This window comes from Daphnia pulicaria, chromosome 3, assembly GCF_021234035.1.
Source record: "Daphnia pulicaria isolate SC F1-1A chromosome 3, SC_F0-13Bv2, whole genome shotgun sequence".
NCBI classification, from domain to species: Eukaryota; Metazoa; Arthropoda; class Branchiopoda; order Diplostraca; family Daphniidae; genus Daphnia; species Daphnia pulicaria.
In genome coordinates, this window is record NC_060915.1 from 10,655,035 (window position 1) to 10,670,305 (window position 15,271).

Genomic DNA, 15,271 nt, shown 5'->3' on the forward strand with positions numbered 1-15,271 from the left:
GAAGCAATTGAAATATTCAGTCATTTTCTTAGTTTCGTGTAAAATTAAAACGTTAAAAAGTATTTTCTAACTTTTTATTGACAAGGAGACATCCGCTTTCCATCTTCCGCAATTTATTCCGTGGGAGCTCGTCAGGGTTCCCAGATATACAAATTGAAAAATAATTAAGATTGCATATTACTACTGAAGAATCATGTTATGTAGCACTAAAATATTAAAAACTAATTATCATGTATTTCTTAAGGCAAAAAATAAAGAGGGAAATAATAAAGTTAGCTGGGAATCGTGTCTCAAAACCCTGTCGGTTCTCGAACACATGTGTTTGGCAGCCCTCACACGGCGAAATAGGGAAACGTAAGTATCTGTCTGTGCTGTGCATATGGACTTGTGTTGTTTTCCGCGTGTCAGTTTTTGTCACGCTCTCTATTCCTCATCTCATTTACAAGTGAAGGGAAGAAAACTCGTAGTGATCCATCGGATGGATTATGACGAGTCATAGAACATTTGTGTGTATGTAAACGTTATTGCAAGTTATTTATCGCGATCCGCATAACTAGATCATTTGTGGCTGCTAATTGGAATCCACACGTGTCAGCAAGGCCAGTTGGCTAAGACGTAAAATAATCATGGCGGCCTTAACAGAGTCAATTGCTGTCGATTCTTCTTCCGTCAATCCCAAAGAGACCCTAAGCGACTCTCAACAGAATGGATCCACTTGTCAAGCAATCTCTAACAAGAATCCCGAAACCAATGATGAAAATTCCTGCTCCACTGAAAAATCTGCCGAAGATGTAATGAAGGAAGAAAACGAGAATAAGCCCAAGTTTATTGAAGCCCCAATTCCAAAAGTAAATCCCTGGACTGTCAACCGAAATGTTCCACAGCAAGGTGGTCCACTGAAGCCATCAGCACGTCATTTCTTAGGTAAGGCATTGAGACCTATTTGCTTGTGCTCATTCCCCATTTGTGTATGTCTGTGTGTAAACACAGGTGTCCATGGCAATAGACTCCATATGGCCACTTGTGAGAAGAGTGACAAAACTGAGAAATGTTCTTTTTATATGTGGATATGCAAAATGTAATTAATTGTTTCTTTCATAGGGAGACCACTCCAGCAGCAGAGACAGCAGCAACCCACAGTTGTTAAGGCCAACGTTATGGATAGGAGGAAAATCAATGTCAAGGTAAGTGTGGCCGAACCGGAGCAAGCTCTTATGATGTTTCGTCTTGTTAAAGTAAAAACACATCTAGGCTAAGATAAGATAATATGTTCAAAAGTCCAAGTTTTAAAAAGAAATCGGGTTCCTTAAACGTGATTTTAGTAGGCAACGTAGCGAGACCACGTGTTACTTTCTTCAGTAAAACTCCGTTACAATTTATACGAAGCGAAAAAGAATTATGGCCTCCGGCAAGATTAAAACCCATCCCTCTCCCTTTGCAGAACAAAGTGTCGCATATAGTGCGGTCTGAAAATGGGTGGAGAAGGGGAAAACTGATCTATTTCATTTGCCTCGGGATATTTGACCTAGTTGAAAACTTAGTTATTTCTAAAAATTACTTTCGTAGTCTAGTTAAATTTATTAGTTTAAAATAGCTGGATTTTTAATCACGTTTTCATTGCTTTGATTCTTATAATGACATTGTAATCAGGCTAGCGATTTCAGTGACGTTGGAGACTGGCCGACTTTGGGCGAGGCTGCCGTTGCAGCTGCAGTCGTACGTCCGAAAGAGGAAGTACCAACTGTTGTTACCGTTTCTGTTATCAGCAAGACTCGCACCACCTGGGCAGATGAGGTATTGTGCTTAATGTTTCCTGTCAAACCATAGCATGGAATTTAATACAATTGAAATATCAGGTCATTGTGGAAGAGATAGAAGAAGGTGAAATTGTCGAGAATGACCAAGTTAAGAAAAAACCAGAAATTCAGAGCCGCGTTGATAAACCCGCTACTCCCAAAAAAAACGTTCGTCGATCCACTGGAGAAGAGCTGGAGGAAGGAGAAATTGTCAGCTCGGATGAAGAAAGCCAACCACCTCCAGTTTTGACTAGAAAAACCGAGAAAAAGACAACTCAGTCGAGCCCTAATAATGCAGCCCTTAATAATAAAGACAAACGTGGAGTGGAAAATAAAGAAAATCGCGCTGACAAGAAGAAGAAAGGTATGTTATCATTTGATTACTATTACGCTGTTTTTCAATAATTAAGTTTCATATTAACAGGACCTAAACCACGTTGGGTCCCCCTGGACATTGAGCCGCCCTCTGTTCGACCTAAGTCTCAGAAAAACAAATCAACCCGTTCGCCAAAAGATGTGTCTAACAATTCCGCTCAAGATGGACGGAAAAGTGTTGCAAAAGGTTTTTTGTTTGCTAATCGCTTCATTTATTGACCATATTTATAAATATTTTTGTGTTTCATAGGAGAAGTCAAAGAAAAAAGATTGAATGGGGAAACAGTAGAATCTGGTGCTCCCCAAAGAAATAACCGTGGAATGTCTGGTCCTGGCCGCGCCGGTCGAGGACGTCATCGATCCCGTGGCAATGCGCTTGGCCGCTCGCGATCGACACAGCATGGTGACGGAATTATCGAATATTCCGATTTTATGGCACCCATCTTCTCAGCTGGATTGGCAGACTACGGCACTCAAGATTCGCCATTTGTAACTCCGTTTGTTGGCATGGCCGTCGGAGGCGTTGGGCTAGGTCACGTTCCTACCAACGTAGCACTTCTCGTACCCGCAGCTCTGCAACCGCATTCAAAAGCGGTTGGAGACGCATCAGTTGTAAAAGATCTTGTCAGAAAACAAGTGTAAGAGAAAGACATTTTTTTTTTTTTTTCTTCTAACACACATTTCACGCGTGATTTATTTATGATAGAGAATACTACTTCAGTGAAGACAATTTACAAAGGGACTTCTTTTTACGCCGTAAAATGGACACGGAAGGGTACCTTCCTATTTCGCTTATTGCGTCTTTCCATCGCGTCCAGGCACTCACACAGGATGTCAGTTTAGTTATACAAGCGCTTCAACAATCAACTGTGTTAAAAATCAAGGATTTAGTCAAGGTTTGTTAACTTGATTACAGTAATTTTAATGGTATTTGTTTAATTTTATTTGTTTAAAAAGGTTCGAACTATCAACGATCCGGAAAAATGGCCTATTCTTCCTGAAACCGTTAAGAATGAAGAACCACAACAAGAAACTACACCGGCATCTGCAGGAGAAAGTCATATAGAGAAATCTGTAAATATTGAAACAACCAAAACTACAACAGCTGAGCCTGCCAAAGTCGAAGTGACTACAACTGAAGCAACCAAAATTGAACCGACTAAAACCAAACCAACGAAAATCGAATCAACTAAATCTGAAGGTTTGCAACTTTTTGTTGTAAATCTAAGATTGTTGGAATAACATTTATTTTTTCTAGTCACAAACAACGAAATTGCAAAGACTAGTCTTTCTAAAACAAATGATGATGAATGGAAGGAGGTAAGATGACTATTCTTATTAATGGAACAATTGCTTTTATACGACTTTTCTTCTATTGGTTTAGGTGAAACGCCGCGTAAGAGATAGGCACTCCTCAGTTTCTTCGTCAAATGGAGGCCTACCTTACGAAATTGCAGCGGATGAAAAGTCGGTCGGTCGTCGCTCAAGGCAATCATCCATCTGCCTACCCAAAAATGTAAATGATGTTAAAGGTGAAGATAGGGAAGAGCTGGATTTTCAGTTTGATGAGGAACTAGATCGTCCTCTGCCAGTAGTCAAACAGAATACTTTTACCACTGATTGGTCCGATTCGGACGATGGTGAATATGACGAAGTTGGCGACGACTTTATAAACAAGGTAACCTGTAACATTCGTTGAATGTGTTCATAAATAGTAGTATTAACCTATTTCTTTTAGATTTTGATTGTTACGCAAAGTACGCGACCAACCAAACACGAAGGATATGACCGGACAGGAGACTGGACTTCCCGCACGAAAATCACACAAGAACTCGTTCATCACATTGAGGATGGGTTACGTTACTATGAGCAGGACTTGTGGAACGATCACGAATGGGCTCCGTCCGTCAATCCCACATCCACTTTCAAAGTACCAAGTTGTCTGTAATTTTTTGAAGCCTGATTTTAACTGTTTTGATGATCTTTAGACTGTAAATCTGATATCGCGTGAGGATTTCGAAAAGATAGTGCCCAAATCACAGAAACAGGATATTCCTCAACCTCCTCCACCACCCCCACCTTCCCTTAAAGTATCTTCGATGCCTAACCGAGGAAGAGGGAGAAAACATGAAGTATTAGTTGTACACACAAAATCGTGTGATTTTTAATTTAACTGTTTTTTTTTTCTCGTCATCAGGTGCCACGTTTCTATCCAGTCACGAAAACGGATCCAATCAGCTTTGATGGACGCACGCCGCGTAAAAGGAAGACGAGATACGGTGACAATCCTCCGGTAGAATGCCACGTCGGGTAATTAAATAAAAAAATTTTATGTAGTAATATTTTTAAAATTTTACCCCGTTTCCAATCTTAGCTGGGTCGTAGATTCAAAAGAACACAGAGTACGGACGACGAGTGTCGGAAGCTGTGAACTGGGCACTAGTCCGGCAGAAAAGAGTTCGATAGCGGGTAGTTACGGTAGTACACCGCAGTCGCTACCCAGTTTCCAACATCCATCACACGCACTGCTCAAGGAAAATGGTTTTACGCAACAAGTGTACACGCGCTACCGAGCCCGTTGTCTCAAAGGTAAAATTTATCATCTACATTTGTTTTTTTAAATATCTGTTTTGTTAACGGTCCTTTCATTTGGTAGAGCGTAAACGCGTTGGAGTTGGCCAATCACCAGAAATGAATACGCTTTTCCGTTTCTGGTCGTTTTTCCTTCGTGCTAACTTTAACCGGAAAATGTTTGATGAATTTCGTCGTCTGGCTCTAGAAGACGCAGCTGCCGGATATCGCTACGGGCTGGAATGTCTATTCCGTTACTTTTCGTATGGGTTGGAAAAGCACTATCGCAACGAACTCTATCAGGTCTTCCAAGAAGAAACTATTCGTGATTATGAAACGGGTCAACTCTACGGTCTTGAGAAGTTCTGGGCCTTTTTGAAGTACTACAAAAACGGGAAAAAACTCTCGGTCGACCCCAAGCTTCAGGAGTATTTGTCCAAGTTTAAAACTATTGAAGATTTTCGCGTTGTCCAGCCTCCCGATCAACGTAGATCCAAGGTAATAATTATTAGTTTTCTTAAATACCTACAATAACTAAATTTCGATTTTTTAAAAATTATTATTAGTCACTTGGTAACCGAAAACGATCGGAATCAGAGAGTTTAGGTGATGCACGCCGATTCACAAAGCAATCATTTCATCATCAAATGACAAAAAGGTATGGCTCTGGCCGGATTGTACATGGTTCTTCTGACGAGCCAACAGCCAAGACTGTGACTGTCGTGAAGACCACCAGTCGAAGAACACGTTCACAGAGCTTTACCGATAATTCGACCGCTTAGGAAGGAACCCCCGACTAAGAGAGAAACAATTCAACCTGAAAAGGAAACACGAGTACAAAACGCGGAATAATGAAAGTTGGTTAGTTTACTCTTACAAAAAAAAAGTCTGCCCAAACTTTTCCAGATTTATCAAATTCAAACAGACGTAAAATAAGAAACAATTCTTGAAAAAAAATTTAAAAAAATACAGGACTCCAGTGAAGTAGTGTGCCTTTGGGTGGGGTGTAAACTTTCCTTTTCTCGTGTTTGCAAAACAAAGCCCACACCTAATGAAACCATCACGCGAATTCATTTTGATTTATCCATTTCCCAACGGTGCGATCGAAGGCCGCTTTAATTTAGTTATTTCACTTTCCGTGTGTGAATTTTTTCCTTACTCTATTTCCCTCTTCAATTTCTGGATAAGAAATGTGGACTTATTTCAATTTGTCCTTCAGAAAAAATGTTCGGTTTCGGGCATATCGTATTTTTTTTTTTCATTAACGCTGTCTTTGGGGGGAAACATCAACCTTTCACATAGATAACATCTCAAAATGTTTGAGAATCTTTGGTGTGATAGAAGTTTTTTGCTTGATGCTCGTAGATGTAGAATATTACCGAGCAATTTCTTATTGGCTTTTGCGATGCCAAAATAGCAATTCTCTTTTTGTAAAACTTATTGTTGAGTAAACAGAAAATTTTCCTTCTTGGAATGTCAAGCTTTTTTCATCAAGTGCATGGAAAACGTGCGTGTCGTTTTTTTTTTTCGTGGGGTATGGTAGGGATATTTTCATCTTCTATCCGTCTGTGGGGCTTTGAATACTTTTGAACTCATTATTAATTCAAACGTGGCGACTCATCAATGAAGCAAAACAAAAAAATCAACTAAAAATTGTATATCATACTATGTATTTTCTTACGCTCTTTTTTGCACTTTCTTTTTTTGTTCATAAGTGACAAATAAATTAATATAGCCCCAGCCAGTTTTTTTTTTAATTTTTGCAATGTTTGGTTTCTTTTGGTATTATGGTTTCACTTAAAATTAACAAATTCGGTAAACAAAGTCAAAACTTTTGTAGGACAATGTTCGTATTTTTTTACAATTCACTAAATGAATTGGTTACCTATAAAGAATATAAATCAATTTGAGAGGTATTTGTATACACCTTGACCTGCAGAACACTCATTTGACACAACCGTTAACTAAAAAGGGGGTAAGCGCGAGTCTAATCTGATAACGAAAAGGCTCCAATAACGGGGGAATCAGCAGTCCGAGAAGACTAGGTGGAGAGAAAGCCATTGGAATGTCTCAACTACAAGATGAAAATTTCTAAATAGTGAGACAAAATATGCTCCGTCAAGGCGTTAATGGGTCCGATTGCCGATAAAGACATTTGCTGGTTCTGAGACCAGACTAAATTGGGCCCAAATACCACAGCGAGATTGAACGATGTCATTTTGTTCAAGTCGCTTCTATCTTGAACCTAGAATTAAAATATAGTTTGTATCGAGGAATTAAAAAATAATGATAATAATTAGACCCTACTTTGGCGAGAAATTGTGCAAGGTATTTCAATAAGATGTAATTATCCTCGGGTAACCTTTCCAAGATAAGTGTTTTTACCATTTGAGCACGTTCCTCCTTGTTCAAACCTATAAAACAGCTTTAAAGTTTCAGTAGACAATAATTCCAATGATGAACAAACTTACGTTGAAAATTTATAATGTCGTCAAAGAGGTCAAACGTCATTAGGGGCTCCTTCAGTTCACGCAAAAATGTTTTCAGTGTTACAGCAGCTAGATGATAATCGCCAGGAAAGTCACGCTGAAAATCAATCGATTCACCCCGATTAATCCGGGACTGAACGTCACGTACTAACGAAACACTAGCTGAGCGACGGAATAATCCTTCCGTTTCCAAAGCTGTCAATTAAGATTTCCATTATAGTAATTGATTCCTTTGATTTAAATAACTCAAGAAATAACCATCTGGTTGGCTGAGGAATTCCACACAGCGAGAGACTACCGGCGGAATGACCTGGCCATTGTTGCGTTCCTTGATAAATTGCAGTGTCACACCAAACTGTTGGGTAGGTAAAGGTTGGACAAATGAAGAAGAATCCACCTGAGAACCTTGTCCTGACTTGTTAGCAATTTTCGACATCAGCTGAGCGTCATGTCTGTCATTAAAGAACTAATTAAAAAAACAATTAAACATATGATTTACATTTTCTTACGTTAGCACGGGTGGCGGTATGTTAACTTGATTAAGATGGATATGGTTACCCAATTCACTGAGGTAATTAACGTACATCATCTTCCGCCCAAATTTAATGCTTAAAAAAAATGTTACCATGCTGAAACGTCGCATAACACAGAAAAACAGATCTACCTGATAAATGGCTTGAATAATTGCCAAATTACTCTAATGAAATTTGTAGGGTGTACAAGATACAAGGCTTTCAGATTTTTCTTATACTTTCGATCGAAAGCGCGATACGCTTGTAAAAGCCACCGAAAAGACGGTTTGTTCTGACTGTTGAGACCATGATGAAAGTACACAACAGTGTAATCAGTCTCAACATAGTTATCCAAAGTGTGCATCAAATAACTGTAAAATGAATTCATGTATTATTTACTGTTGAGCATACATGTGCAATATTTTATTACCTCAGCAATCTGTTATGATCCAGCACTTTGTTACTTGGCAACCTGCAAGCAGAGACAACTGTAGAAAAAACACAAAAAACAACAACACAATATTAACAAAAAATAATGAAAAACAAATAAAAAAAACAATGATTAGAATGATGAAATAATAAGAACATACCAATAACCTTGCGGCCATATGTGTCATCACCCACTACATCAACAATTCTATGTTGAGCAACATCAATGAAATCATCCACATCAAGTTCCTTCAATGAATCTCTTTGCTCTGGAATTAGAGATGGATATTCTGGAATTAAAGATGGTAAGCCAAATGCTTCTTCAAAGTTCTCCTCAATGGTGCCGTCAGACACAGGAGTCTCTAGAAATTCATCGGATTCTATCCCAATTCCAATAATTTCCCCTAAAATTTCAAAAACACATATTAATCTATTTGACCTTTAGTAAAATCAATATTATAAAAAGTTACATACCTTCATCATCAACTGGTTGTTGGAGTTCAGTATCGTCAAATTCTAAATTTGGTTCATAATCATGTATATCAGAAAGGCTTGGATATGGATCTTCAGTCTCTCCAGTCAAATAAGCTAGAAAGGAAAATGTTAATCATAACAACAGACACAACTTCTCCCATACTTTTAATATGCCTAATCAACATTTACCTGGTATTGCAGATCTTGGTTTGCTGGGGCTATCGCGATTCATTTTGTGTCCTTTTTTGTGGCATTTGGTTAATATTTTCTTCACAATAAGTTCTCTAAACAGATCTAGGGTGGTAACCTAAAGAATCAGAGAAAATGCACAAATTAATAATAAAAAATGTACAACTGCCCATAACGAACTATTAGTTATATCACTTTACAATATTTTGCGGAAGATCACTTTTCCATACAAGAATCTGTTAATATACCTCTATGCTCGAGGCAACTGTCAAATATAAGATAACAATCCACATATGAGGAAGAGGAAACGCAGCAACGCAACCCTTTTGCCGTAACGAGTTGTTGAACCTTATGGGCCCAAGGTTGTTGAAAACTTGTAGCAGACGAATTTTTTTCGAATTTTCTTTCAATGATAGAATGTGTATGTGTGGTGTAGCATTAGAACAACCAGTACAACTTTGATCTGATAGAAGATCTAATTGATAGATGCTACGGATAATCAATTTATCCTGTAACTTAAATTAACAAAATGTTATCTCCTTCGCGAAAATATCATTTGCCGAATTCTCTTTGCTATTCGTTTTCAAACTACCCCTCTGAAAATTTTCTTGAGGAATATCATGGTTCAAATGATATCCCTATCAAGGTATGTAATTGATTTGGCAGCTATTATTTGCTTTACTGTCTTTTCCCAATGAAAAATCATTTAAAACATCATTTCCTAGGTGCTAATATTATCATGTGGAGATTTACCTTTTGCTGTTAAGTCTACTTCTCTCAGTTCCGATCAAAGAATTGCTAACATCACTGTAACAGATATGTCTGCCATGGCAATGGCACGAAATATCTTGTTTGCAAAAATAATTACTGATACAAAATTTAATCCTGACAGCAATGAAGATTTACAATATTTGTGGAATGTATGGTATAATATGGAGTGGTCATCAGTAACTAAAGAGAGGTTTCTGAAGGACATCACAGAATTGAGCATTGGTTGTTTCTCAGATAATTTAAAGGTTCCTGTTGAAAATGATTTGTCTGTTCTAAAGAACATATGGAAATTCTGGGTTTCATCAGTGTCTGAAGTAAACTTAGCTACCATGCAACAAATTCACAAACAAAGGTAAAGATAATAAGAAACAAACTATTGTGAAACAGACATAATAATAAAATTTTATGCATTCCAGATATGAATCCATTATAAATAGCATTCATGAACTTGGGTCAAGCAAAACCTCAAAATCAGATAACAGTGTTTACAAGCCAACATTAGCCGAAGTATGGAAGTGGATGATTGCGCAGACAAAGGCTCATATTGATCAAAAAGCAAGCAGAAATGCCGAAGAAATGCGTATCTATTTTGAAACGGGCAACTGCTCTCAGGACAAAGAAATTATGATCTGCATCAATCCAACGCTCTTGGAACCAGCAACCGGCCACTGGACACTGATTTCTTCCGTTTCACCGTTTGAAATGTATTTAAATCTCAAACAGTTGCCCGCTCAGGGGAACTTTCTAGAATCCTGTAAGAAGGCTTTGTGCAATCAAGTTATGAGCTATCAAAAATGGATTACAGAAGCTACATTGACTTTTCACATTGGTGATGCATTAGAGCTGTGTTATCGCAAAACGTGGACAGAACCGTTTAATATTGTAGATTTTTCAAAATTACCTAACCATGTTGGTTTAGCAAATATTCTCAACGCTGCTCACCTCGTATTGGCTTATGATCCTCATGCAATTATCTTGACCCAATCTTCTCCTTGGCGTGAAAACTCTGCTGTCAGTCGTTACGACTCTTCAAAAGAGTTCGTTGAAGCATCTCTCTGCACTTCAATTCAGATGATTCCCTCTTTATATGGTTTCGTCTTGATTAATCATCTACATCTGGGCAACACATTACCACTTAAAACAAGCTGGCGATCGTCGGTCCGTCTCCAATGGAAACGTTCCCAAAATTTCACAAATATGCGTCTTGAAAACTCCGGTGCCATCAGCGACTTTTTTGAAGCGCTTCAAACAAAGATCTTTAGTGAACTCGAGGTGCCACAATTAAACACAATCGAACCATCATTTACTCCCCTTACTTATTGTTATTTGGTCAGCTCGTTTACTTTTCGAGTTGATCTTCTTGAAACCCATCGTGAATCTTTGGAGCAACCAGCATCTTTACATCCGTCGTCCCAACTTTCTTGGAATACTCTTCAATCCTGGATGAACGGCGGAAAAATTCTTTGTCTGAAAATCATTCTCAAACTCACAAACAGAGAGGCAAAAGGCCTACGACTTATTTTGGCCAATCAAAACGACAAGTGCTTTCACTTTATCGATAACTTTGGACTAAGCCGCGATGGTTGTAATATAATAGCGTCATTCATGCTCTTGGAGGATCACCGTCTTGACCTAGAAAACACCATTGCCTATTTGATAAGTGGCAACGCATCTGTTTCTTCTACTTGTCCTCTGACTGATGCTTCCACTACAGTATTGGATGTTTCTGCGCCTTTCCCGCGCAAGACCAATTCCGCTGCGTTCCTCACATGCATAGATTTTGAAGGGTTTTACCATGTTGATCTACCGGGAATTAACCAAGAAGGTATTTCTTCACTTAACCAATCCAATAGCCTTGCTTGTTTATTTACTTCTGATTTTTCTTACCTAGATATGATCTTGTCTACAGACAGACAGCCACCGGCCGAAGCAGCACACCAAGTCACGCTTTTAGCTGGTGGAATTTGTCAGGAGTTGACTTTCCCTTGGCCGTTCAAAGTTGCTGACGTTCACTCGTCTTGTGAAACGGAAACTAATCGCGTTCGCTTGATTTTACCTAAATCAACCAATGAGCCCCATCCTTATGAGTGGAAAGATCGCAAGAGATGGGATGTCAGTTCACTGAATTTATGGAATACCAAAAGCCTATTGAAAGATCTTAACTATCATCTGTGCGCTCAATTCCATTGCCGTGACTTGAAGCAACAGATGTTGAACGAGACCGAAGATGATACAGTGAGAACTAACTCTTGTGTGAAAGGCGTAAGGGAGATCATTCGGACGCTTTTCCAGTCCACTACACTTGATGGCAATCATTTGTATGTTATTCGGTCCAAGGTATTTTCAGATTTTTGTTTTAATTAAATCTGTAACTTAACTTATACGTCGAAAATGTATTTCTTAGGATGACCCCAAACTTAAAAATCTATGGTTCATTCGGGTGCATCTTCCTGTGCTGATCTCTCCCCTAGGAGCTCCAATGTTGTTGTTGACAGCTAATGACCATCGTCTAGCCCAAAAATTGGTTGATCGTGGTGAACTTGAACAAACAACGGCTACAGAAGATTTTAAGCGTATCTTCGTTGAAGGAGTGTCCTCGTCCGAAGTTTGTCCTCTATTTGTCAAATCGGAGGAAGAAGAAGGTGTGCTACGATATTTGTTCCGTTTAAATTCGACCAAAATACTCACCAACGCCTGGCCGATCGAGCAGCTGCCCGTTGGAGAAACTAGCCCATGGCTTGCCACATTTGTTTCTCCTTGCTATGCTGATCAGACAGGAACTGAGGCTGAAATGGAAGATCTTGTGGCAACAACAAACCGAATTTCCATCAAAACACAAGAGGAAAAAAAAATGATCCTTAAAGAACAGGCGCTAGAGTCGAGTGTTTGCTCAAAATGTAAACAGATCAAAGTTAATCTCAAACGTTGTTCACGATGTCGTTCAGTGAAGTATTGTAGTGTAGACTGTCAACGCTCTGATTGGACATTGCACAAATCTTCATGTCTCTAGTATGGATTGTTTCGTATAATGGAATATGGATTATATTAAAAACTACCAGTAAAACAACCAATGCAACTATTTTCAGTCTTCCGATTTTATTTTCCATCAGTTCACTCTTATTTGCTGTTGAGGAACGAGTGTTAACTCAATAGTGCGTTTTCATTTCTTTTTGGCGTCTTTACCAGCAGTAAGTCCAGCTCCAGCATTGAATTTGAACAAGATGATGTCACCGTCTTCTACAACGTAAAGTTTACCTTGCTGACGATATTTTCCAGCTGCCTGTCTCCGAGATTAACGTATTGCACTTAAATCCAAAACAAAACATTAAATATGAATATTACCTTGACAGCTGCCTCAGTGCCTTCCTCTTTTAGGTCGTTGAATTTAAAGACTTCCGCCATAATGAAACCTTTTTCGAAATCCGTATGAATTCGGCCAGCCGCTTGTGGAGCTTTGGTTCCCTTCTGCAATTGTAAATCAATTTGGATGATCAAAAATCGGAGATTTTTTTTTTAAATAAAGTTAAACAAACCTGAATGGACCAAGCTTTGACCTCGTCGTGGCCCGCTGTGAAGAAGTACATCAAATGAAGGCATTTGTAGCCCTGTACAATAATCTTCTCGAATGTACTATTTGCTTTGTTTTCTTCACAAAAAGCTTTACGTGCGTCAACATCCATATCAGCTATCTTGCCTTCAAAGGCACCAGAGAAAGGAATCATCATAGCGCCAGAATCGTTTGCATCGATCCACTCCTTGAGCTTAGGTAACCTATGAAAATGGGAAACAGTATATGCATATAATGGTTCACAAATTCAATGTTTGGATCGACTTTTGAAAATACCATTTATTCTTTTTCCGGATATAATCTTTTTCTGCCATATTTACCAAATAAATGACAGGTTTCGATGTGATAAACAAATGCTTGTTTAACACTTCGATCTGAGAAAACAAATTTTAAAAGAATTCAGTCAGGTTAACTGGATTTCAGGTTTTTCAGTCATTTTTTGTCATTTTTCCTTACTTCTTGGACGTTCCAGTCTCCATACCGAATGTGTTTTGCTTGATCAACAAGATGGGCCTTAACTTTGCACAAAATATCCTGAAATACGGGAACAAATTATAAGAACCAAATGCGGTTAATGAAAACAAGTAATAATAATTACATATTCTGTTTTCATCTTTTTGTCACTGCGCATAAGAGACTCCGTTTTTTTAATTGTTGCCAAGAGATATTCTTCATCCTTTAACCTTAGTTCTTCATTGATGATTTCGATATCTCGAACAGGATTGACGTCACCTTCAACATGAGTAATTTCTTCACTCTCAAAAGTTCCTTTTAATCCAAAATCCAATTGAGTTTTCTCATCACTGATTAGTTTTACATTACTTATTACTTACGGCAAAGATGAAAAATTGCATCGACACTCCGAATGTGAGAAAGGAAGGCGTTTCCCAAACCTTGGCCCTCATGAGCTCCCTTTACTAATCCAGCAATATCCACAATATTTAGATAAGCTTGGACTTTACTATGTAAAATGTTATTAACAATCAATATTACTATGGAAGGTAAGAACATTTTTCAAAATCTTACCTGGCTGGTTTGTAATGTTCACAAAGCCAATCAAACCTATCATCAGGAACTGCAACCCTACGTAAAGATAGAAATACAAGATTAATACAACATAAAAAGGGACAGATTAAAAAAAATCAAAATAGCTAAAATAACACTTATTTTCATTAGGATCAATGGTGCAAAATGGGAAATTCTCAGCAGGTGCTGCACTTTTAGTCAAGATATTGAAGAAAGTGGATTTGCCTGAGCAGGAAAGAAAAATGTTAATAGCTTTATCTATCCTTAATTTCTGTAACCGTTAAAATGATAACTCACCAACATTTGGAAGTCCAACAATTCCAATTTTAAGACTTGTACCAACACGTCCAATGAGAGGTTTCGGCTCTGGAGCAGCTTCTTTCTTAGGTGGCATTTTAAATTTATTTATCTATTCAAAGGGAAAAGTATTACAAAATATAGGTTTTTATCAATGAGCACATGGAGCTAAGTCAAGATAGAGTAGGTGACAGATTGTTCAAAGGCTTAAAAAATTACAATTAGACGAGTTCGAACTTTGAAGTTGGATTACTATACGCGCTTTAATTCCTAATTAAATATAGAAGAAAATTGTGCGTACCTGATTGAAATTCACGAAATTACTAAAAATAGATTCCAACTTTAGGGGAGAACCAAACCGGGTAAAGTACTCAAAAAGCAAGTGGGGTCCAAAGTTCTTGAAGTGTACGAAATGACTACTAGATGTCTAAATTTGTATTTGTGCGGGATTTATAAAACTCAAAATGTGATTCCCCCAGTTTGCTTCGATTTTAAAAATTTATTATCTTTAGGCCAAGAGAATTCGGGGTCTCATTATGCGTGACTGTTCAAAACGTGTACCGGTACTGTTCCTGTTCCAGGATGATGATGTATACACCTAAGTTCTTTCGACGAAACGGTTTCAAGTTTCAATTTGTTTGCAGTAGTTGTATTAATGTGACAATCTAAAAAGCTCTGTGATAAAAACCTAAAAAAATATTTGATTAACTATATTTATTCAAAGCTGGAAAATGAAATAGGCAAATTCCTTAATTTAAAGTGATGAACTGATAA

The 15,271-nt window shown here is 38.1% G+C and overlaps 4 protein-coding genes across 5 annotated transcripts; 2 read left to right on the forward strand and 2 right to left on the reverse strand.

Annotated features, from left to right (window-relative positions):
* The first annotated feature begins 355 nt into the window (after nucleotides 1-355).
* Nucleotides 356-6,482, forward strand: LOC124329367 (la-related protein 1B-like). The gene is made up of 16 exons (XM_046788427.1): nucleotides 356-924; nucleotides 1,102-1,184; nucleotides 1,651-1,794; nucleotides 1,857-2,160; nucleotides 2,221-2,358; nucleotides 2,422-2,809; nucleotides 2,878-3,067; nucleotides 3,129-3,372; nucleotides 3,430-3,491; nucleotides 3,556-3,849; nucleotides 3,910-4,101; nucleotides 4,160-4,303; nucleotides 4,369-4,481; nucleotides 4,546-4,760; nucleotides 4,828-5,240; nucleotides 5,309-6,482. Exons 1-16 carry the CDS (start codon nucleotides 627-629, stop codon nucleotides 5,522-5,524), a joined length of 3,438 nt encoding a protein of 1,145 aa, XP_046644383.1. The 5' UTR covers nucleotides 356-626; the 3' UTR covers nucleotides 5,525-6,482.
* LOC124329370 (rho GTPase-activating protein 1-like) lies at nucleotides 6,102-9,213 on the reverse strand. 2 transcript variants are annotated; one of them, XM_046788431.1, is made up of 11 exons: nucleotides 9,084-9,213; nucleotides 8,836-8,953; nucleotides 8,647-8,760; nucleotides 8,334-8,576; nucleotides 8,174-8,231; nucleotides 7,896-8,114; nucleotides 7,741-7,839; nucleotides 7,490-7,683; nucleotides 7,214-7,426; nucleotides 7,050-7,156; nucleotides 6,102-6,987 (listed from the first exon to the last, which is right to left on the reverse strand). In XM_046788431.1, the coding sequence occupies exons 1-11, from the start codon at nucleotides 9,126-9,128 to the stop codon at nucleotides 6,817-6,819; spliced, it is 1,581 nt and encodes a 526-aa protein (XP_046644387.1). In that variant the 5' UTR covers nucleotides 9,129-9,213; the 3' UTR covers nucleotides 6,102-6,816. The 2 variants fall into 2 exon arrangements, with proteins under 2 accessions (XP_046644387.1, XP_046644388.1); XM_046788432.1 differs by having other exon boundaries at nucleotides 9,036-9,177.
* A 46-nt stretch (nucleotides 9,214-9,259) lies between these two features.
* LOC124329368 lies at nucleotides 9,260-12,686 on the forward strand. Its single transcript, XM_046788428.1, has 5 exons — nucleotides 9,260-9,481; nucleotides 9,561-9,958; nucleotides 10,023-11,431; nucleotides 11,498-11,943; nucleotides 12,011-12,686. Exons 1-5 carry the CDS (start codon nucleotides 9,365-9,367, stop codon nucleotides 12,614-12,616), a joined length of 2,976 nt encoding a protein of 991 aa, XP_046644384.1. The 5' UTR covers nucleotides 9,260-9,364; the 3' UTR covers nucleotides 12,617-12,686.
* LOC124329372 (obg-like ATPase 1) lies at nucleotides 12,684-14,933 on the reverse strand. The gene is made up of 11 exons (XM_046788434.1): nucleotides 14,799-14,933; nucleotides 14,498-14,609; nucleotides 14,342-14,425; nucleotides 14,201-14,261; nucleotides 14,008-14,135; nucleotides 13,773-13,942; nucleotides 13,631-13,708; nucleotides 13,451-13,548; nucleotides 13,140-13,377; nucleotides 12,949-13,071; nucleotides 12,684-12,886 (listed from the first exon to the last, which is right to left on the reverse strand). Exons 2-11 carry the CDS (start codon nucleotides 14,592-14,594, stop codon nucleotides 12,767-12,769), a joined length of 1,197 nt encoding a protein of 398 aa, XP_046644390.1. The 5' UTR covers nucleotides 14,595-14,609; nucleotides 14,799-14,933; the 3' UTR covers nucleotides 12,684-12,766.
* Between the last annotated feature and the right edge of the window lie 338 nt (nucleotides 14,934-15,271).

Bases quoted from the DNA above. Each gene is read 5' to 3' on its own strand.
- LOC124329367 (XM_046788427.1), top strand. From the start codon at position 627: ATGGCGGCCTTAACAGAGTCAATTGCTGTCGATTCTTCTTCCGTCAAT. The intron at 3,068-3,128 runs GTTTGTTAACTT...TTGTTTAAAAAG, and splicing joins AAATCAAGGATTTAGTCAAG to GTTCGAACTATCAACGATCC. The intron at 3,373-3,429 runs GTTTGCAACTTT...TATTTTTTCTAG, and splicing joins CGAATCAACTAAATCTGAAG to TCACAAACAACGAAATTGCA.
- LOC124329370 (XM_046788431.1), bottom strand. From the start codon at position 9,128: ATGTGGATTGTTATCTTATATTTGACAGTTGCCTCGAGCATAGAG. The intron at 8,232-8,333 runs GTATGTTCTTAT...TTTTTTCTACAG, and splicing joins ATATGGCCGCAAGGTTATTG to TTGTCTCTGCTTGCAGGTTG. The intron at 7,840-7,895 runs GTAGATCTGTTT...ATTTTTTTTAAG, and splicing joins TTATTCAAGCCATTTATCAG to CATTAAATTTGGGCGGAAGA.
- LOC124329368 (XM_046788428.1), top strand. From the start codon at position 9,365: ATGTTATCTCCTTCGCGAAAATATCATTTGCCGAATTCTCTTTGCTAT. The intron at 11,432-11,497 runs GTATTTCTTCAC...TTTCTTACCTAG, and splicing joins ACCGGGAATTAACCAAGAAG to ATATGATCTTGTCTACAGAC. The intron at 11,944-12,010 runs GTATTTTCAGAT...TGTATTTCTTAG, and splicing joins TGTATGTTATTCGGTCCAAG to GATGACCCCAAACTTAAAAA.
- LOC124329372 (XM_046788434.1), bottom strand. From the start codon at position 14,594: ATGCCACCTAAGAAAGAAGCTGCTCCAGAGCCGAAACCTCTCATTGGA. The intron at 13,943-14,007 runs GTAAGTAATAAG...TTGGATTAAAAG, and splicing joins TGCAATTTTTCATCTTTGCC to GAACTTTTGAGAGTGAAGAA. The intron at 13,709-13,772 runs GTAATTATTATT...CCCGTATTTCAG, and splicing joins AAAAGATGAAAACAGAATAT to GATATTTTGTGCAAAGTTAA.